Genomic DNA, 23,921 nt, shown 5'->3' on the forward strand with positions numbered 1-23,921 from the left:
GTTGGTCAGATTGGTAACTAAAGAGAAGTCATCTGTTCATCTAATTCAATAATATTTTAACTTTGCTTTTAGTATTCTTCCAAATGATTGTTGTGAAAGGAAATGACTTTGTGGTGTGAAAAGACATAAGGATATTCCAGAATGGGGTAAAATATCTCCTCTGTTATAAACGGAGAATTGTGCACTTTACTGCCATTTGGAGGAAGAAAATTGTTCAGGGTGGTCAGAATTGGCTCTGAGTTGTAAAGAGAATGCATCTTAACTGGACGGGAAACAACCAATAGGCAGTAAAGTGTTCCTGAGTATATTCTGGGGTGAATTTTAATATCACAGTCTCATATTTCCTTATGGACAAGTCTTCTCCAGTGCTCTGGTTTGGGAGAGCTGTGAGCTGAAAGTTGTGGGACTGGGAAGTTGAGAGGAATTTGACTGAGTCTTTTTGTCATCCTTGTGAAATTTCTGCTGGAACACTGATGTCTCAAAGGATTTGGCTTTAGTGGCTTTTACTGCACTGTGTTCCCATGCTTGCTGCTGCAAGTATAAGTGCACGTATTTAGTATTAGTGAGTGCTCCAGTTAAACAGGAGAAAAATTTCCCTCTGAAGCAGTTATCTTCTGCAGCACCACTTCTGGGGTTTAAAGCATATAATGACCTCATCTGACCTCACTTGCAGATGCAAATACTTGACACCTGAGGCAGTTGAACTACAGGGTGAACAGCAGAAGAGAACCCAGAAAGTATTTTCTCCTTAAACTCTGAAATTTCTTGTAGATGATAAGAAAATCCTTCATTGATAAATGCCTCCATTTTTGATTTAGAAGGTTTAAATGAAAGTCCTGGAGACAAATCACTATTCAGCTTCTGGTTCTACTTAGTCTGATTTCTCTGTTATGCTTACCTTGTTTGGATTTTTAAGATATGTTTGTGCAAGAAGAAGGATTCACAGAAAAGTTATGGTCTAAAAAAACCTCTGAAAATTATTTTATAGATATATAGCAACAATGAACATGGAAAATGAGCATCTAGAGTTTTTTGACCTTGCTGTATTCCTTCAGGAACCCTAAAGTTCTTTATGTGAAACAAGAAAATAGCGCGAATAGTTGGATTAAATTACTCCCTTGAAGGAAGTAATGAATTTATGCCTGCTGCCTTGAGAAAAATCAATGCAAATGGTTACATCCATGTAATGGGAATTATTCAAATAGCTTTTCTTCACATAAATTTATGTGCCTGAAAACTAATTTTCTTTTTAAGTTGTACCTGTTGACCTTCATGTCAAATGCCATACTCAGAACAAAATTTTTATATTTAGGCCTAATTCACAAACACCTCTGTGACACAAAGCAATCCCTCCTAAAAGAAAATGAAAAGTAAAGACAACAGCCTGTCTATGCAGTTTTTAAATAGGCAAGGCTTAGAGTAGTTCTTTTAAAGTGCTGGGCTAAAAATCAATTCAAAAATTGTTCCTTAGGTGATGGAGCAATCTAAGAATTCCCGTTTTGGCTTTTTCGTTAAGTCTCAAAAGTTACTTAATTTTATTTTTCTTGATTGTCACAAGTATTAAGCCACATTTTATATAATAGTTTTCTGTTGTTCTTAACATGAATGTTGTTGCTGGAATGTATCTTCTTTATTATAAAACTTCCCTGAGGACAGCAGTAGCAGAAGGAGGAAGAGAATTTACAAATGTTTTCCTCTTTTCTCAAAAAGAAGCTATATTTTACAGCATTCTCCTTTTTTCTTTTATTCATGTGGTTCCATTTTCCTTTTTTTTTTTTTTTTTGTCTGGAGAAAGAAACAAAGCAGGGTGGGTTGTTGGTCTTCTGTTCTTTTTACAAAATAAAAAGCAAAAAGACAAAACCAGAGTAACATAAGGGCCACAGGCATTGAAATAGCATATCCAGAAGTGTCAGATCTGATTTCCTTCCTATTTGGAGAGAGCCTCTGGAGGTCTCTGATCCAACATGTTATTCAAAGTGGGCTCAACTAGAGCCGGTTGCTCAGGTTCTTGTCTACCAGGGCTTTAAATATGTCATCCAAAGGAGATGATCACTCTGAATTCTTAGTAAGGACTTTAAGATGGGCTGGATACACTGGTGTATTTTTAATATATGTGTGTTTTCTTATGTATATATACATGTATACAGATGCATACATGTATATATGCATAAATTATACCTCAAACAAAAATTATCTAGAATTTTTACATGTAAATACTATGCATGTCATATGTGATTATTTCATTTTAATAACTACTGATATTGAATTTCACTATGTTTAATATTTCACCATTGATATTTGTTGACACTTTCAGGTATTATTTATTTAAGAACAGTCTGTTGGTAGATAATTTCAAATCCATTATTTCTATAGTTGCTTGTTTCCCTTTAATGATAAAAATCACTTATGTTGAGATTAGTAATGCTTTGAGTTTTATCATTGGTGTATTTTACATCAGTCACATCCCAAATACAGAGTTTGCTTAGGCTGTGTGTATCATTAAAATCAATTTCACTCATACTGTGTGCTCTTTACTTCTAGCCTTCACTTTCATCTATGCTCTTCTTTTTCTTACAGTGATATGTGATACTTCCTGGTGGTTATTCCTGTGTCAAAATCTATTAGCTTTCAATGAAATGCCCCTGAACTTTGGGAAATTTTATAATCAATTTTCTTACCTCTGAATTTCCATTGGTTCTCCCACCCTCTTGCTCACTCTTTATCAGCTGTAGAGTTTCTGCGTAGATTGGTGAGAGTTTCACAATAGCATTAAACCACTAGAAATAGTCTTTAATGCTAGAACAAATAAATGTTCCAAGTTGAACATCGTGGTACTTGTGGAAAGTTCACCTAGTGATAAAAAATTTTGGGATAAAAGGGAGTCAGTGGTGAGTTTGAAATAAACATCATTAGACTAAGAAGTGAGGAAAATCTGGAGTAGAATGGAGGATTGTGGCAATGTGTTTTTCTGCTAAAGGAGCTAAGAGAAGATGGAAGGAGCAAGAGGAAACAGTGACAAATATGCCAGGCCAAAACAATTGGGGTTACATTATTAAAGCTGCACCTTATTAACGGGCTTTCATAACCTTAGTATTGTATTACTAGCATCTTTGCTAAGACTATCACAAAATATGAAGTTTTTTTGACCTGCTCATGAATTTTCTCTTAAATGCCACACACATGTAAAGGGCGAGGAGAACTAACTTTGGATTCACTTTTTCAGTCTGGAGCACTTAACAATCCAATTCTTAGCAGTCCTGAGAGGCTCAACACACTAGAAGTTGTACTGTTAAATTCATTACACATTTATTTTGTCTGCAGCTAAATTGAGATATCCCTTTTCGTTTTGCTTTAATTGGTTATCTTCAGTTAAGGCTGTTTTATCAGAGAAAGTTGGTAGCTTTCAATAATTACTATACTGAGAAGTTTTTTCTGAAAGGGCAGTTTCTAAGAGTTGTATCCTCCACAGCAAAATCTGGATTTTGAGGATTCCATATACAGAAACAATTTTACACTCTAGTACCATCAAATACCTATGTGCAGATGTCACTGACAACTTCCACACATTGAGTCACTGTCAGCTTAATTGGGTATACCATACTGGATATACAGGTTTTTTAAAAGCTTTTGCATGTTTTGAGAGAATTGGTAGGCGGTAAAGGAAATAGATCTCAATCAAGGGAAAATCTCCATGTGAGCTCACAAGTCATCTGCTTTATTTTTCCTGTAGTTATGTACTCAGAAACAGCAATTTCCAGGGCTGAGCATATCTTTCCAGGCAGGCTACAGATGCTAAGTAGAAGAATATCATTATAAAATCAGGAGACCAGCTGATGAGTTTGGAATTGAGGCACTCTGGAAAATACTGTGGAGAATGTCTTTTGACTGTAGCAGATGTATTCACACTATGCCTATGAAAGTCAGAGAGAAAGGGGATATAGAGGTGAGAAACACATACTCTGTAAAAGTCCTTTGACAGACAGGTTTCCTGAATTCAAAAATAGGAATAATATAATGAAATATAATCGATTTCAGGGTTAGGTTTGGATGCTGACTTTTTCCTCCCAGTTTCACCAACCTGGAGGATAAATTAAATTTATAAAGTACATTTACAAAGCACTCTGTGTACATTATATGTTATTTCTCTCTCTAATTTCAAATAAATAGTGGTACAGCTGCCATTTGGAATAATTTTTGCTTTTCACATCTTCAGCTACATTCCATACATACTTGCTCAATTTGCTCTCGGTACTTTTTCACAGGTGCAAACAAATGGGATTCTGAATGATTCTGCTAATGGTTCATTCCCACCAAAAAGCACAGTGTCTTCAGTAGTCATTCTCTGTAGACTCTCCATGATAAAATATTTGTCTTTCTCAATGGGAGAAAATAATTTTCAGCTCTTCAAGTACAAATATAGGCAAAATAATGCCAAAAATATTTTTTAGTGTTTACACTAGGAATGAGAACAGGACCCCTACAATTCAGTAAGGAGGCTGGTTGCCAAAAGTCATTGTCAGTAGTATCTCATACTATAGAGGTTTCATAGCTCATGGCTATAATGAACACCAGCAACTTTTTTTTTAAATAAACACAGCATATCAGAACCTTAAATCTAAAAGGCAACAGGAATACAAACTGATTAACTTATATTGTTTTCAAAAAGACCTCCAGTAGCTAAATTATTCGTTTTTCACTTGAGCGGGCAAGAAAATGAAATTTCTTCAATTTGGGGAAGGGGGAACATATTTGTGGAAAAACATTTCCTTAATTCAGGACCAAAAATAATAGCCACAGTTTTCTGGGTTGCCATGTCCCATGGGATGACCTTTTCTCATTTAATGTCTTTTCAGGATGCTTCCAATTCAACCAGGGAGTGAGAGGGCGTGTAAGAAATCTATAAATTATGTTATCTTTTCTATTTTCTGGGCATAGAGAGCCAAAATTATTTGGGGGGAGGATTAGCAGACAGATGAATTTTCCACATAAACCTCCTATGGAAAAAGAAGACTTTAAACCTTTACACCTTAGATTACTTTTATTACAAAGAAACAAGAAATTTAAATTATGGAATCAGGATAGTATCTATAATAACCTTCACACTACTAAATTTTGAAGACCAGTAGACTCACAGATCCAAATTGCTAGATGGGTCTAATTTTCTTCTTAAAATGTCTATGCTAAAAACCATTTTTTTGCTTAAAACCTTTTTACTTTTGAGTGTAAATTTGATGGCTGTTTTCACTTTGCAGTGATACTGTGGTAAAGGGGATGTTCATAACTGCTAAAAAGACTTTAATGTTGATTATTACTAACCTGCAACTAACAAAATTACAGTAAAATGGTACCACTGTGCTATAAATACTTGAGAAAATAATATTTCACTGTTGGCTATTCAAAATAGGACAGAAACATAAAGTTGGATATTTTAAATGCAGTGTTTAATTGGTTTTGATTTGATAATTAAATTGGGTGCAAACTACATAGATTTTTAGTAAGCCTGGATAACTGTGGATCAGTTTGGATCCAGTCATTTCTCCTTTCTCATCCTTGAGGAATAGCTTTGGCTAATCTGAGGCTCAGCACTGGAAATGAACCAAATACAAATGCAACCAAGCTAAAACCCTCTGTAATCACATGTTGGCTACAAGTAAAAGCTCTTCATTGTATGATGATGAGCACTGGTAATGCAGCTGCTTTTTGAGGAAGAGAAAATAAAAGGACTCCATGATGTTTTATGTTTTAAAGCCATACATTAAGGCCTATTGACAAAGTTTGGGCTCATATCTTAGGAGCCAATAATATTTTCACAAAACAAGCAAGACTTTTGAAGTCTCTGAATGAATAATTTGCCAACTTGACTTTACATTTTGTGGTGTCTAATGTATTGAGGTCTTATAATGCCACTGGACAATATCAGTTTTTATAACATGTTAAATATCTTCCAAAGGAAGGATGTTTATAAACTTAAGTGTGTTAGACATTTTCCAGTGACAGTAAACTGCAGTAAGCATATATGACATATGTCAGAATCTGTGAAGAAGAAAAGAAAATAGTTTGTTAAAAGTATAATAAAATTAATACCTGAAGGAATGGGGAAATCCTTATCAAGTCAGAAAAACAATTTCAGGTACGGGGCTTGATTAATTTCCTGTGTTGTATTTCTTATATCAGAAATAACAAACAAAAAACAAACAGAAAAAAATTAAATGTTTTGCAGTATGATGGATATTTATATATATTATATATTATATCTTCTATTTACTTACATGGACAAGCAAAGAAAATATTCTTTGGTGCATTTTAATGTTTCTGCTTCCTATTTCTACTTTGCACTTCTGCAAATTCCTGCTGTATGAGGCACAGTGAATAAATGTTCTCCTTCTTCATGATACTGTTGATTTTTATATGGTTCTAAATTCTCTCTTTCCCAGATAGGAAACGGTCATGTATTTCATGGCCCTTCAGACAGAAGTTATATCATACTTTTTTATCCTTTCTGTTGTTTTTGCTGTATGTGTTCCTATTCTGTTTCTGGTTTTGAGATGGAATTGCCACCATTACATGCAGTTTTCTGTTCATTGCATAACAAGAATTTAGAAAATATTTTTTATGATGCCACTGTATGCCCAGCCTCTCCTTTGCCTATTGTGCTACATATCCTTTAATTATCACTGAGTTTGAAATTCAATAGCAGATTAACAGCCACACTGACTCACTTTTGGGTTTGTTTTCTGGATTGGTAGATGATATAACAGAGACTTTTAATATTAATTTATAATTAGAAGTATTTTTTAATCACTGGATGCCATTTTATTTACTACAGAGAGTTTCATATGCAATTTAATCTCCTAGTTCTCCATTTCAATTTGGTGACAGAAAATGTTATCCTTTTACTTCTTTTCTTGTTCTGAATAATCTGAAAAACAAAGTTTTTAATACCTGCCTTCACAAAACTATTAATAATCTCTCTCTTTATATTAAAAAAAAAATCAGTCACATATTCTCACTTCTGGTTTCATATTTAGTTTCCGGTTTTTGTTAATTTATATTTTCGTTATTAATTAGATTTTTTAGCCAATTAACTGCATATGGAAGTCAGGTTTGCATGTAAGTAGTTCACAACCAAGTTGCCTTTTTCTTATTTGACTTCAAACCAGCTTTTGTTTCATCCAATCATTGCTCACAGCAACCCAAGGCTGTGTGTGCAGAGAGCTTCCCCATCTCTGCCACCTTTTCACTCTGTGGAGACACTGCTCATGAGACCTGGTAGGGAGATGGGGGTTTGAGGGCAAGAAATCCCTCTGCTTTGTCTTCCTTTTAATGATCAGAGAGAGGGAGATTGGAAAAATTCTCTTATCCTAGAGAGGCAGTACTTCCCCTGTACCCCTGCTCCAGTCCCTGCTCAGGACCCCTTTTGGCTCTGTGGCTCTCTCAAGTAAAGCTCATCTCTGACCTCAAAGGCATTTGCCATTAGCTTGGAAGAATGTCCCTTTTGCAGTTCCCCAGATTTGCCCTGTCTACATGTGAAACCCCTTTTGTTCCTTAGAGAAAAGAGGGTTACTTGGACACCTTTTAGAGTTACAGGTTCAGTAATATTTCATTTGAGTATTGTTATGCAATTCTAATATTTGGTTCCCAATCAATTCATGTTCTTGGAATCTCTCCTAACAGATGCTTCAATGGGAGTCAGTTCCTCAGACTTATCAGGGAGGTGCTAGCAGTTGTGTGCTCTTTGATCTATACCTGGGCAGCAATTTTAAAATCCTGTATGGTAGGGTGTGCTGGAAGGAATGTTTGTATGTTGGACTTAGTACTGCTTGTGTCTATTTCTGTCCACTGATTCATGGCTGGAAACCAACAGTAAGATCTCATCAAAGAAAAGGACAAGTATCCTGTGAAAGGACAATATTGGGATATATTTGTGTTTATCTGTACAAAAATCAGCAACACCTATATTTAATAGTTTGTGTTCACATTTATAAGTACAAAAAACATGCATATACATGCAAACCTGACCATTAAAGTTATATAAAACATTTAAATTGTTTTATTATTTCATTCTGAAGAAGTACTTGTTGTATGAGTACTATGCTATTTCTAATTTTTAGCATAAAGTTGTAAATATTTTTAGATAATTATAAATTCAAACTGGTTTTAGCATTTGTTTTTAAATATTAAAGAAATCAAAAAACCTGCATCTGGTATTGACTAGATTAATATCCCACAAAAAACAATCCTTATATTTCTACTCTATGACAGCAGGGCTTAGCATGGTCTAAAACCCTTCACTGCAAATGTTGCTTACATAGAAACTGCAGACAAGGTAAGCCTCCACTTCAGTGAAATCCAACGGTGGTCTATGTCCAGGAAATAAGAAATGAAGGATTGCATTTTAAAAGCAGGAGATCTTTTAAAATAAATAGCTGAGTGAAGACCTAGAGGCTTATGTTTTATCTCAAATTATTTGTAAACAACATTCTGTGTCAGAGATTGGTATGGAGTTACGGAAAGAGCTGTATGCAAGCCAGACCAGGAGATGTGAGATGAGTTTATAGGAAACAGACCCTGTTCACTTAGACTTCCTTAAACAAAGTTTGCTGACTGGGGTCACAGACCAATGAAGATAAAATAATGATAACAAAATAAATATTTCTGCTTGATCTCCATTGCTCACATACTCCTGCTATGTAAAAAATGTAATGAAACAGTCTTTCATCTTTGTTTTTGTTCATAAGTTAATGCTTTGCCTTTTACTTTTTTTTTTTAAAGAAAAAATTTGCATCCCATGTAAAACATTAGCAAAAATTAAATTCCACTGGCATGATGGTGGGACTGTACTGCCTGGGTTGCCCTCTCAAAAACTTTCTTGCCACAGACTTTGTGAGCTGTCCTGTGTTCTCTGCAACTTGCTTCCTTCCAAAGCTTTTCCATTTATTGCAAGGTGGCAGTCGAATATGGTACAATGAATGGTCAGAATGGAGGAATTGGTGCAGGCAGCAGAGATGTCACACCTGGGTCAGTGGCAGTGCTTGCTTTGGCCATACGGAGATGCCACCAAGTGTCCTGCACAGCAGTGCCTTACTTAAGCCTGCTTTTGCCATAGTCCTTTGCTCCTAATGGCTTGGGGTTCACTGCCTGGGCTTGTGTGATGGCTGCTATTGCTGCGTGGCCCTGTGTTTCTCTCCTTATCTCTTTCTTCCACTCTGGGAAAAACAGGGATCCACTCCCATGTCCTGGAAGTCTGAGGGGCAAGATGTAGGACCAGAGAGCCCCAGTAGTGTGCTTCTGCCCTTGTATTCTTGTAACTGGGATGTTTATATGGTCTGTCCTAAGCCCCAGAAGGGAAGCTGTCCTGACAGGTCTGCACAGCCACAGTTCCACATCCAAGTGTCCTTCCTTCCCTTTCCATTCTCTCCCTAGCTCCAAGGCTCATTTCTTCCCGATGCAGCTTTCACAGGTGTCAGTCCTAGTATTGGGTTTGTGCAAGGATAGTTCTTGTAAAGGGTCATTTTTCCTTGAGGAGGGAAGCAAGAGAAGGTAAAACATATCTTGAAAAATCTGTAGCACAGCCAAATCTGAGTGGACTTCCATGAGAAAAAAGAAATTCTCTCTGTGTGTTTTGAAAGCCTTCTGCATGCAGTTTAATATGAGTTGTCTGAAAAAAAATCACAGGAATTCTGATTGAAGGAAAATGTTAGACAGTCTAATTGTAAGACAGCCTACCAGCTCATCATCATTTTCTACTTTATCAGCTGTAAAGTCACCAAGTTCTGTGAGACTAGACACAAAGTTTCCAAAAATAAACTAACCTAAATGTTTGCCCTACTTTTCATTTATATATTTTACAGTGAGATAGGCAGTAAATTATTACAAAATCCATCTAAATTAACATCTAATTTTGTAAACAATGTGAAGCATCATAGAAGGTTCTTGAATGGGCTTCTGCTGCAGTTTGATGACCCACTTCTCAGTTTCAGTTTCTATAGGTCAAGAATTACCTATTGGCTCAATGTTGGCAATATTCCTTAATTCAAACCTAGGATCAAGAAATTTTTCCCAGAAGTTTTATCCTTTGTATTTTTGTTTCAAACTTTTGTTCTTCAGAAAGTTAATAGTACTAAGCAATACCAAACAGCACTGTTGAAAAGTAAAGCAAAATATAAGTCTGAAATATAGCAACAGCTGAGTGGACTATATCATATTGATAGATGTTTTGATCAGAAGAAAAGGTGTGTTCACTCTGGAAAACATTTCAACAGACTGGTAATGGTTCATCTGACAGTCTTAAATTCTGCAGAAATCACATGTAATGGTTTCTAGTTGTGGCATGGCAAGAATAGAAAGTAAGAAAGGGGGATGCTTCCTCCCTTGGGCAAAAGTACAAATGGACTTGAGAGGGGCATTTCTCAGATTGTGAAAGATGCTGCATGTCAAGAAAAATGAAAATGAGTAGCAACAGCAGAAAAGCAGTGATTGAGACAGGAATGCTTTCTTCTCACAGTGGCAGTGCACTTGGTTCTCTGTCAGAGAATCTCTTCCAGAGGTCCAGAGGAGCAGTGAACCCTCCAAGGCACAGCTTATGTGCTTGCATGTGAGTGAAGGGAAATAAGTTGTCATGAACAAATAGGTAGAAATAAAAGAAATTTTCTTGTCAGCCCTTAAGTGTCAAGCAATTACAGCAGGAAAATAACTTCTGAATTGTTAACATGGTCTTTGAGGAGTGGAGAGGGAGCAGAAGAAAAGTAAGCTGTCACCAAGCTCTGAGCTCCTTCATGCACCATGGGAATGAGGGGATTTCAGGAGCTGCTGGTGAAGCTGCCTGGGGAGGTGACATATGTACTGTAGATTTTCATATTAAGTGCTAACACACACTCATTTGTTAGAGAACAATAATTATTTGTCTTGCATTTCAAGCAAAGTATTTTATATTTCTCTGTTTAATAATTTTTCTGCAGTCTATGAGGCAGCCAAAAATAGTGATAATGCAAGTAAAAACAGAAAGGTTCCTAAAGTAAAATTTGGTTTTCATCCCCCATGAAATATAACTCACAGCATCCAAAAAATGAAAAAAACAGCAACAGACTTCTGTAAGTCCATGCAGCAGCAGCAAGATTAACACACTCCCATTAAGTCTCTGAGAGCCTGCCTTCTGTGCATTAATTAGGTAGGTGGATGCATGTATGTCATTAGGAAGTTGCATTTTTTAGTTTTGTACCCTGAACTTCTAGTGTCTTTATCAATTGTTGTCAGAAATGTCCCTATATGGCTGCAGCAACCATGTTTAATTTTCTCTAAAGTAGATGAGGGTAGTGTTCTAGTAGGGGAGGAAAGGGAATCTGCAAATGAGTTGTATCCATGTGCAACTCCAAACATTGCTCATGGAGGACAGTAGAAATCATTGAGCCCTTTCTAGTAAACATGCATCTTTTCAAAGATCAAAACAAAACACTGTGGTGACTGTAAAATTATTTTAATTGAAGAGCTTTAGTGTCCATCAGGAAAAGGTGCAGCAGAAGTTGAAAGTATTTTCACTATTGATTTATCATTCCGGTAAGTTTGAACCACACTCACTTAGAAATAAAGATGAAATCGGAATAAGAATGTGCAGCAAATTGATACAATAATTCCATTTTATATTTTAATATTTAGGGTTAATTTCATATTTGATCAGGAAAGAAGAGAGAATTATAAAATTTTATTAACATTTTACTACTAAAATTTGCCTCTGAAAGCAGATAGTTTTTTTGGCCTGGTTCTGTGTGTTATTTTCCATTTTGCTCAGCCTCCCACACACTAATGACTTGTGCATGGAATTTCATATACTCTATGAATATATGTTCTTTTAAGCAGAGTCTCCACAGAGGTGGAAAATGTAAATGTGAAATGAAGCTTGCCATTCCTAAAAGAAGGTTAAAGATCTAGGACTGTGTACAAGCCTATCCTGAAAGTCAGTTTGTCAAGGCATAATTTATGGAGGTTCAGTTGCCCAGGCATAATTCTGCATTTCTTTCAAGATAAATACTTCTATACTTTCAGGCATGTGATTTGTCAAGGCAGCTTTGTGGCCTGGTGGGCAATCAGAATTTGCCTTAGTGGACTGAAATGACCCAGAACAAACTCACTACTTAATCTTCTTTATTGCTGAAATCAATAACCAGATCCATGCTAAGTGCTGACAGTTCTTGTGTAGGGAGTGAAAAGGAGAAGTGTCTGCTCCTTGAACTTCTAACATCTTACGAGACAGAAGTTTTGTTTTCTTCTTTGACAGTAAACTTCTTAATTTTATTTTATGATTCATAAATTAATATATTTTCTTTGTGCTAACATACACATGCAATGACACAAGATTAATGTACTATCTCAAATGCCACCACACAGAATGCCTAATGCAGCAGTCAGTGAAAATTCCCACATAGAAAGCCGAGCAGGGACAGTGGCCTCTGGCAGAGCCAGGCAGTCCAGGTGAGGTTCAAAGCTACAGCCAACCACTCTGGCTCTCAGTCCTCCCTTCTGGAGAGCCCTGTTCCAAATAACAGCTTTCTCCATGCCTTATGCTAGAAGATCATGAATAAATTCAGCAAGGGGGGGTGTACAGGGTTCAAGTTTTATAGTGCTTTTAAATGAGAAAATACACCAAAAATTAAAAGTGGTTTTCCAAGTGTTGTATAGGACTACATGACCTTTAAAGATCCCTTCAAACCCAAGCTTATCTATAATTCTATGATTTATTTTTTTATTACTACACAAGAACTGATTTACTCAGTTTCATGTAACACTTGTAATTACAACTTGGCCTGAAGAGAATGAATAGTAACAATAAAAATAAGAGCTACTGAATGGGCCAAAGATACTCAGAAGATAAATAGTTTATACATTTGGTAAATTTGGAAAAACCCTCAGTTGTTCTCTACCTCTTTGGTAAACAGCCAGAATTCTGCACTCCACAGGTATCCATGGATGAGGAAGAAATAAAGTTACAAAGCAACTATAAGTTACAATGTCATTTATACCCATTGAAATTATTATCTTATGAGAGACATAGTTAAGAGGAGCTTGTTGTAAAAATTTTGGCTCTGGAGCTACTTTCTTGTCCATGTGCCTGTTTATACCATTTTTGTTTACTTGATATTGGAAAGCAATCAGAAAAAAATTTTAAACTGAATTATGAGTGCCGACAAGTTTTGTATGAAAAGTATTAAAACTTTAAACAAAACAGTCTTTTAAATTCCTGTCCTTCTGGTCCCACAGTCTTATCTTGTTTTACACTTTTGTTTAAACTGTTCCTTCCCTTTCTTTTTTTTTTTTATTTGGAGTTGATTCAATAACACAGTCTTTTTTTATTTCTTGCAGATGTTAAAATGATGAAACCTTCTCTCCCTCAGGAGCAGCGCACAGCAGCCATGACTTCTCCTCTGGTCCTCTGCGGAAGGTACATTGCAGTCTGCTTCTGAACTGTTATGACATGTCTCTAGCAATCAGAAAGAAAAGCTGGGAAGAGCATGTGACCCAGTGGATGGGATTGGCTTTGGAGCCTGTGGAGTATAATAGAGCATGTCGTCATGGACTTGTAGCTGATAACTTGCAGACAAGTATGGAAAAAGATGAGGTTTTGAGCATGGACAGGAAAGAAAAATGTGCTTCGTTTCCAGAGTGCTGCTATAGTGGAGAGGTGACTAGCTTCCCTGAAAAGCAGCTGGGAAATGTTTCAAAGGAGGTGGATGAAAATGACAACCACGAGGACAAGGAACATTTTCTGGAGGCGAGCACAGAAACTCTAGTCCATGTGTCTGATGACAATGATGACTATTCTGCACTCAGCCTGGATAGTGTAAATTACCACATCACTGCTGTAGGAAGTGAACCCAAAGATGAAGGGCACAGCTTAAATGGAGCAGGCTCCTTAACACAGATGGTACCAATAACAGAGGGTAACAAGGCAGCTGACTCATCTGGAATCAGTGGAGATATAAGTGAGGAACCTAAAGAGGAGAGGAAAGAAGATGATGTTTGTGGCAGTATTGGCCAAAGCCTGGAGCTTTGTAATTATGAAGTCTTAAATGATGTAGTAGATGTAGAGAAGGAAAATTGTATCAATTCTCCAAATGTGAAAGAAGTTATTATGTCTGGGAAGCAGCTGCTTCATAGTGCTGTAATTGCACAACAGCGCCGGAAATCTGATGCTTTCAAAGACGGGCCTGGAAAGTCTGAGTGCAATGTGGTGGAGAGTGGGGTTTCTTCTGAATCATACACCAGTAGTGACGGACAGCTCTGCTCAGTAGTGCAGCCCAGCAATGGCCTTATGCAATCTCCTCCTTGCTCTTGCATCCCAGCAGTGGAAAATGGTCTGGATAAAAGTGGTTTCGCCGAACCTCAAGTGGCCCCTGAAAACAAATGCCTTTCAAATGTCAGTTCAGCAGAAGACCTTCAGTGTTTACATGTAAGGAATCACTTGACCACACACGAGCATTCACACAATCAAGTGAAACTGCGCAAAAGAAAGGTAGGATGCTTCTAGACTGCAGAGTGTTTCTCAAATATCTTCCCCCAGTTTCTGATGATGGTGATACTGCGCCTAATTAACTGGAGAGAAAAAGTAATTGTTTAATTAATTTATCAGGCTCAAACAGTTTCAGGACAAATATATCTATACAACAACTAAATTTTAGGAGCTTTGTTTAAGGTCTGAAAATGGCTGACCTATGAATTTTGATGGTACTTTATGTTGACTTTATATATATTATTTTATATATTTAATATATGCTGCTCAAGGATAAATGAGTATATGTCTTCTTTTCTTTTTTCTGCTTCTATCATTATTTGATTCATCTTAGGAAAACTTATTGTGTCCAGGGGTTTAGAAGCCTTATTGAAAAAGACGGTACAAGGGAAAAGTGCAACAAGATTTTAAAAGAGAAAAAAAAGGAGTGGAAATATTTTACAGTAGTTCTTTGGTCTTTACCTCAGACCCATGAGCATGTGTTCTTGCAAAAACAAGTATTTCTGACTCTGAAACAATATTTTGTAATTTTAAAGCAACCAGAGGATTTCACTGTCTTCACCGAGTAAGGAAGGGTATCATTACAAAATTTTAATGGAGAGATTCCTTGGCAATAAAACTCCCATTGCTTTAAATGGAAGGAGATGTGGTGATTGTAGCACTATGGAATTTATCTTAAAGTCTGGCTTTCCCAGTTATGCTGCTTAGTCAAGCTAATAACCAATTTGTAATTGTTTACTTCTCTCTGCCTTTTTTATTTGACATCATCCAGCTTCTTTTGTCTGGGTTTTTTTTCTACATCTGGTTTCTTTTAATTGTGTGAGTTTCATCTGTCAGCTGCAGTGCCTCAGTAGCTGTTTCACTGAAGCACAAATTCACATATCTGAAGTACTCTGTGCCCACACATCATCCTGAGCTGCTGGCTGTTGCTTCCTTATCTAGATCCTTTGGTACAGTAATATTAGGTTAACATGGTGAGAAGATGTAAACAAGTTTTGCCGAAGGTTTCAGAAGCCCTCCAAGCCAGTCTTCTTTTGGTATGCAATCACAGTTAATGCAGTAACTGTTCAAATATCTCACAGTAAGAATATCGCAAAGTTACAAACAAGAAACAAAAATATGACTACCAGTACCAGAAATGCTAGTGAAAATGGTTCAAGTTTAAAAAAAAGAAAATTAACCAAGTTGACATTGTAGTTGAGAACTAATTGACTGTGATAATAATTTCTCAGCTGCTTTACTTTGGCATCAAATTTTCTTTTAAAGTATATCTTTGATATTGATGTGTACATTTCATATCATCAGGAAGATGAAGCATGATATAGTTTTTAATAGCTCTGATTTGATGCTAGTTTCCATGGATCTTGTTTTGAGGTCACATACTCAGCTTTTAAATGTACAGTCATGAGAATAATATTTAAGAATGTGTGTATGATTTGTGTTTGTGCCATTAAATAGTTTAAAGGACATATTATAAAAATTCCACAGAGACAATAGTGAGAAAAACTAAGGAAGGAGATGAGCATAAAAAGGAGCAAAACAAAGAATTTCTTCAAGGTAGTTTGAGCTGCAACAACTGCAAAATTGTGTGTAATGTAAAAGGGGATGGAGTCTGTAAATCTCACAGAGTCCTCATTCTATTTTGGTTAAAGAAATCTTTGCCAACCACAGTAACATGAATGGCAAAAGCAAAGAGATATTATCTGCTATTGTTTGTGGTATTATTTATCTCTAAGTTCACAGAACACTTCTTCAAGCAACATTCCTTCATAAGGGATTTTCTCACTTATATCTAAGCATGTACTATTTTACAAAAGCCTGCCTGTGTTGGTAATAGTGTGCAATAAAGAATGTGCCTATGTTTACAAACTTCCCCTGAAAGCCACTTTTGTAATTTTAAGAAAACATTAGAAAAACTGCAGACTTGAAACTGAATCCATCTGTAAAAGCCAAGTATTTGCTTTGCAGTGACAGGAAGACCTAAAGGATTGGGAATGGCATATAAAACCTTTTCTCTCAACGTCAGCAGTTCAAGCAGTGCAGTTAAGGCCTAAAACACACCACTGTCTGCTTAATGCTCAGTGTCAATTAAGTTGCGCACAATCATAAAGGTCAGAATACGAGAAAAGGCACATGGAAATTAATTGCTAAAGGTATTTGGGCACCCAAATCTTCAGGTAACACCTTGGGTGATTATAGAAAGGTGCTGATCTTTAGACATTTTCATGACAGTTAAAACTTAGGACCTTGCTGGTACTAAATTCTTTTTCAAATCTGTTCCTCGTTAACATATTTTAAACTGTTTTTAATTGTGGCAATAGAGTATGACCTTCCCTCTTATCTTTAGATCAGCTGTCTTCAAACTAGAGCTGAGGTGAGAGGCAGTGTGGATCTGATATGCCTGCTCTGCAGACAGATGCAGGTTTGAGGGCTTAAGGGCTTAAAGTTTAGCATCTTTGACCAGCACTAACTCCATTGCAGTAAATTGCTTTAGTCATGATGGATGTACTGACACTGAAGATGTTTTTTGCAAACACATCCAGCTGTTGCAGCATTCTTTGCTCCCTCAAGTCAACAGGGTTCAAACGTTCAAAGTACAGCACCCTCTTTGCCTTTGCTTTCTCAGGAAGGCTTCCTAAGGCTCGGAAATAGGAAAGACCTGAATTTAATTGTGAGAAGTTAATGATATAAGGTCTAATTGAAAGAAACAAAATAATCAAGCTTTCCTGTTGTTCCTGATTTAATAATCAATTCACTTCCTCCACAACATGAAATTTATCGTTATTAATGGTTCCAAGTAGCAGAAACATAAACAGATTATCTGTATGTGGATAAACCAGCTAGACCGTTCTGTATGCTTTCCTAGGTTAAATAAATTTAGATTTTAAAATAGTTACTTTACAGAATTGTACATGAAATAACATTTGGAACTAAAGATCAAACCATAGTGCTTGGGGTATCAAAATAGTTCACATGTGTTTTCATATGTAAAACGCAACAGAGGTTTTAGCAAACAGTTTGATATAAAACTAGAAGAGCACCAACTATTAAGAGAATACCCACAAAAGGAGACTATTTAAATATTATGCACTGATTTGTAAATGTAAGAAAATGGCCATTATCTCATACAGAATCTGTCAAATTTTTGTGTGTGCTCCATTTTATGTTTTCTCCAAGCTGCTCATCTCATCAAACTTAGACAAAGACAGGAAAATCCCTGCTGGAGCATATTGAGAAGATTCACAAATGTAGCAGAACTCTAAAAAATTAGTTTAAGTTCTTTTTTAACACAAAAAAGAACTACTTTATTCAGCACCAGCATAAAAAGGCATGTTGAGGCATATAGTCACCCATAAAGTTCTCCCAAGTCGCTTCCCAAGCACACTTACAACTGTGCTGTTGCAGCCAGTGATAATCAGGATTTTGTAAATTCAATTTTTAAAATAAGGCTCAGACAGCTCTTTTAAATGATGGATCAGTAAAGGAGTAGAAAATCAACACTGGCTCTAAATAGTTTGAATAAAAATCCATGAAGTTTAAAAAATGTGAAATGTTAACAAACTCCACTTACAAAACAAATCTTGGCTTGTTCTGTATATTTTATCATTCTTCCACCATCCCCTCCTCTAAAATTTTATTCCTAAAGTTCATTTGACATAAATAGGAAGAAAACAGCTACATAAACAACTGTGACTGTATTTCTCTCCTGTAGGACAATGTAGTTCCTTACAGTGGTCTGCTTACAAGGTTTGCAGTTTCAAACAGAAAATGTAATCTCAAAGTCATTTTTGTAAGGCCTGAGAATATAAGAGTCAGGGCTATTCCTAATGCTCATTATAATTGCTGCGACTTTAATCCAGTTTTCTAGATCAAATACTGTGTGATTTGCAAGGTATGCTTAAGGACATAACCAATGTCAGCATAATGACAGCTGCCGGTGTCAATAAGAGCAAAATTAATTAAAGAGTAAGATTAACAGGAGACTGGCAGAAATGTCAGAAGAGACCTGGGTAGAAGGTTACCTGAAATGATGCATGTCTTTGGAACAGTGCCTTTTCCCCATAGGAAAGCTGTGAGCTTTTAAAACATGGTTTTACATTTCCTGTTCTGTTGCAATAAATTTTATTTCTTTATTTCAACAATTATACTAATGTGAGAAAGCAAAGAAAATTACTTACTTGGATTCAGACTTTTCCATCCATATTTGCCTCTTGATTATTATGCATATCCATGAGATGTGAAGGCTGACTCTTCCATTAGGATCAGAATTACATTTTGTTTCACAATGCTAGGACTGTGAGTTTTGGGGCAAGTTAGGAAGTTAGGCTCTTCCAGGAGCTTCTACTTGTATCACCATAAACTAATTTCGCTGGAAACTTAGGAAGCTTTGCTTGCTGGCTCATACTAAGGTACATGGGAGAGGCAGTAGGAGAACTTCACAAAAAAAACATAAGAGGTACTTGTTTTACTAAAATTGTTTCTTTGCAACTTCTTCTGTGCCATCTGTTCTCATTGCACGATCCTTCTCATCTGAGCAATTAAAAGTAATATGATCTTCTTGTAAGCAATAATATCAAACATTGTAGGTATTTTTCTTATTTTATTGCTATTTGTATACCAGAGTTTCCAGCCCTATCACCAGTATGTCTCTCCAAAGTCTTAATCTCCCCTTACCTCAATTCTGTCTCTTCTGAATTGTGATAATTTAATTATTTTTTTTCATTTTTTAAATTTAGTTTTTAAGATTCTTACACTGGTTTTGTTATTTCTATTTTATAGGAGGTGGTTTCATAGGGATCCAGCCTGTACTATTGCTACATAAGTAGTAGGATGCAGGCTTGATAGGGTTGCACAGCAACTCAGACAAATCAACATAGAAAAAAAAGCATAGAAGATAAAAGTAAGAAAAAACAATAGAAATGTGCAGGTAATTTTAATTAAAAATGGAAATATGCATTTTATTGTATTCTGATTTTGCAACTGGGAATTAAATTTACCTTTTTCTGAGATGCATTCTGCAAATGTGTCAGTCAGAGTAAGATGACAGTTTTAAATTTGATGATTTTCTGAGTCAATTATCTTTAATTATTCCCTTGCAAAATATGATAAATAAATACAGCCACTTCTCACAGTTTGTTCTCCCATTGAGTATTTTTAAAGATAGTCATCTTGCAAATATTCTAGTGGAGGAATCCAATAACCAGCGAAGAAAACTGTCCTCTAAAACCATAATGATCATTAGAAATTTTGAAAGTGTGGACAGTCATGAATGTTATTTGGATGGTTGTCAGAAGACCAAAGTTTCTGTGCTTCATTATGGTCATGGAAAACCAACTCCCAGCTGCTTAGATGTGGACATTGAAGAAGAATTATTAATTCCACTGAATGGATGTCAGTGGAACTACTCTGTTCTTAGAGTGTGCTTAAGCACCTTGCTGACCTTGGGTGTTATAATACTTTGTAACTTTAGAGACAACAGAAGCTAGTTACTATAGAGGTAATATCATAATAAAATTCTCCTCAAATCATATGGTTCTCTAACAATATTTCCTGTACAATTCAGACCAGCACTTATGCCAGAGTAGCTTCATTTTCATATACAGAGATAGATAATATAATCTTGGCATCTAGGACATTATTTTTCTTAGTTTTGTAAAGGACGATGGCAAGTGCAAATATTGGAAATGTGATTATCTGTTTTACAAGATGATCTTTCAAACAGTGGAGATCTATTTTATCCAGTGTGGAATGTGGATTTGGTTTTGTTCCATTTCTGCATCTCTTATAATTTTCAAACTTTATATAGGTTTTTTCAAAGATTCTCAAACTTTCTAAAGGTTTTAGAGAAGAGCATGGGTCTGTTTATCCAAATTGATAATGTGAATATGAGCACCATCAAAAATTGGTGAGTGATCTTAAGCCACAACAGTTTTTTGAAAGGTTAACTCCTACCTGCAACTCAGAGCTACAGTCTGTAGTATTAGTACAGTGGGCAATTATTACTGAAATCCACAGTTGCTTCACCACAAGGAATTTGCTGCATTTGCACATTGCTATTAAATGGTCATGGTTTTGAAGGCATTGGGAAGAATCTGGCAAGAGATGCAAGTGAAGCAAAACAAATAGTAGAATTTCTTTGAAAAAAAATTAAACCTTCTTGGCTGTCATGAATATTTGTTTATCTTTTCTGCAGTGAAAAATTTCTTTATAAATTTACCATTTAATAATGAAAATGTGGTTCAAAAATATAGATGACTGAGACAGTTGGACTTACATTTTTAAAATTATATGTATTTTCTATGATAATTAGTAGAAAGTGGTCATAAAGCACTCCTATTATTGTGGTAACATGACCACAAATTTTCTCTATTACTTCCACAAAAATATGTATCATAAATATTATCTCCATCTGGGAAGCTAAAGAATGCTTTCCGACAGACTTCCTTTATGTTTGGACTGAAGTATGATGTATTTCAAACAATGTGAAAAGTATTTAAAACAAGCTCAGAACAGGATGGGATGATTGCCAGGCCAATACAGTATAACCTTTATGCAAATTTTACTTTGGCACATTTTTGTGACAGTGTTCAGCAATAAATTTTCAAGGCAGTGTTGTCTAGACTGCAAACCAAGAGACTGCTGCACATCAAATTATGCTTGGAGCTGAGCTACCTAAAATGGTCATGAAAGTATTTGTATTTATAAGCAGTTTGTAGTCACATGCTACTGCTTCACCAAAATCATCTACATGCTTCTAAGGACCAGTCTAGGGAGCTTTAGTTTCATGCAGTGTGTACTCATAGGTTTCTATTTATGACAAGTTCTGCAGTACTGATTGGAAGAAAACTTCTAAAATATTTTTGCTTTATTTTTAAAATTAATCTCTAAAAACTCCTTACTGGCCAATTATTTACCATGCACTCTATAAATAGTCAGTGGTAGATCATGGTAAATGGGCCAATGATCACTTGTTAAAATGAAATCAGATTTTTAATTAACATCAAACTTTTTGGGGAACCAAATGAATAGTACATAAAGACTTTAACAAATAAGAAGTGGAGTTAAGACATTTGGACAAAACACCCTGGATTACATGACATCGCTGTCCACAACACACTTTTCTGTTGGTTAAATAAAAAAAAATTTAGAGCAGGAATTTGCTTCCTAGAGCTGTTCCTCTCACACTTTCACAAGAATAATGCTCCCTTTGAATTAGCCTTCAAGTGAAAACAGAGAGATCTAAGAGGCAGACTGAGATACAGCTTCCATCCAAAACCAGTACTTATAGCAGAAATCAGAAAAGACAGTACTAGAGCACTGCTGCCTATATTAAAGAGCCTTTGATGCCATAGCAGTGGCAGAACAGCTTTTTTAAGCACAGCTGTTTACTACAGACATGACCTGTGCTAAAAGTAAAAGGTTTTTTGTGTTGCTGTGTCAAAGAAGGAGATAAAGAACAGCCTACCCTGGCCAGCTCTGGGAGCTGAGAGTTTACAGCAACGTAGTCTTTGCCACTGCTAGTGGAGTACTTGACCATGGAAATTTGGTGGTGGGTTAGTCCACAGGCACCCAACCAATTCCTGAGAACCTCTCTTGTGAGCTGAACTGCAGCAAGATTGAAGCCATTTGCAAAGCTTGTCGGGGATTTTTTTCTTGGTGTTTTATTTTGGTTGGGGTTTTTTGTTGGTTTTTTTTGGTTGGTGTTCTGTTTTTTTTTTTTTTTGCTTCCCACCATAATGGTATCTACAATTAAAACACCTAAAATGTGTGGCTCATGCTTATTCCCTTTTACTGCTCTCTCTCAAAGGTGACATAAGAGGCTTGTAAAGGCAAGGAGGTTTGTGCCACAGAAAATACGCATGGTGTATTGAATATAGCCATACAAAATGAAACAATACTGCTTCTGCTGCCAAAAGCTATTCCAAGCTCCAGTGGATATGGCCAAAAATGGTTATGAATTCAAATTTAGAGGGATATACTTCCTCCTTTGAAAAAAATCTAGGCAGCAATACATATGTGAGCATCTGTGTATGCTGAGGTAAATGTATGGCAAATATATACCAGATCCTCGCTGCTTTTCATAACTGTCACAGCTGATGTCTAACGCTTTTACAACAATGGGCATAAGAACTTGGTTTATGCACACAATGCTAATGAGAAATTGACTCACTGCAACATGAAGATGTCCTTCAATACTCCAGCAAAAACTGTCACATCTGAAGTTTCACACTGTCTTTGAGGGGCTTTTCTGCACTCTCACCTTATGTAAGACTTAGAAGAGCAAACACAATATGTATTTATGTTAAATAGAAGTTTTCTGTAAGTTGCCTCCTTCCTATTTTTTTTCACACAGCACATCCAATTAAACAAAGGCTTCTATTTAAATATCCTGAACATTTTGAAAATGTATTATCTCATCTACCCAACAGAAAAGATCCTTAAGGAGCTGATTATATTCTTGCACTGTGTTTTAATCTCTTGGGTGTTATCCTCAACCTTCTTAAAAAAGATGGTTTGCATGCACTAATAATCATTGATATGTGATTCATGGCTGTTTGATACAAAGGCATAAAAAAAAATCAACAGTGCTAAAGCTCATGGCTTGTGTTGCATGTAATTTTAGCTTCAAAATATTTTAACAGCTGACACGTTTATTGCACTGAAAATGAAAAAGCACAGCCAGAAGCCAAACTTTGGTAATCTAAATCAAACTACTTTCCTACACCCAGATTGCCTGAAAAACATTTTTTTTCTGATAGATGCCAAATTTTATTTATCTCACATAGATTTACTAGTGATTCTATGTGCATATTACACCTCAATACATCTACTCAATTTGTTCCAGCATGTTAAACTCACCTCCTTACAAATGCTCTACTGCTTGGTAGATGACAAGGTGATCAAGTAGTAAATGAACACTATACTGTTTTGGCTTTTTTAGGAAGCAAAATAGCCAGAGAGTAAATAAGAGAAGAGATAGTCTAAAAAGACAGGTCTTGAGAGACTATCTTAGAGGTGGGATAAGACTAGAAAATAAAGATGTGAAAAACAATTGATTTTCTATGTAAAGTGAGAGTTCAACTCTTAATTACACGAAGATTTCTCAGCTCATGAAAACAACTCCCAGTGGACCACTCTGTTCCCAGGTCTTTTTCAATATTACTAGCATTGAAGATAATTTGGGAAGTTCTTCTATATTAATACCTTGTAGTACCTTGATTAATATTCTTGTGCATGTCTTATTCAGGACCCATGATTTATCACATTTCACAAACATTTTATTAAGCTTTTAGAAATGTTGTGTTTTAAATTTTACTTCAGCTTCTTTTGCAAGATAAGTTTTAAATTGATGGATTGTGCTTTTGCAGATGGAAACCCAGTTATGACAATAGAGAAACCAGCTTTAATCAGATTCAGAAGA

The 23,921-nt window shown here is 35.9% G+C and overlaps 1 protein-coding gene across 5 annotated transcripts in view; it reads left to right on the top strand.

Annotated features, from left to right (window-relative positions):
• Positions 1–23,921, top strand: part of DLC1 (DLC1 Rho GTPase activating protein) — a 245,931-nt gene that overhangs the window by 35,542 nt on the left and 186,468 nt on the right. For all 5 annotated transcript variants that reach the window (XM_063157210.1, XM_063157212.1, XM_063157211.1 and 2 more), the window contains exon 2: positions 13,354–14,503. In XM_063157210.1, the coding sequence (XP_063013280.1) occupies positions 13,466–14,503 (1,038 nt within the window). In that variant the 5' untranslated portion in view covers positions 13,354–13,465. The remainder of the gene's footprint in view (positions 1–13,353; positions 14,504–23,921) is intronic.

The sequence above is a fragment of the Melospiza melodia genome, chromosome 5 (genome assembly GCF_035770615.1).
Source record: "Melospiza melodia melodia isolate bMelMel2 chromosome 5, bMelMel2.pri, whole genome shotgun sequence".
In the NCBI taxonomy this organism is placed as follows: Eukaryota; Metazoa; Chordata; class Aves; order Passeriformes; family Passerellidae; genus Melospiza; species Melospiza melodia.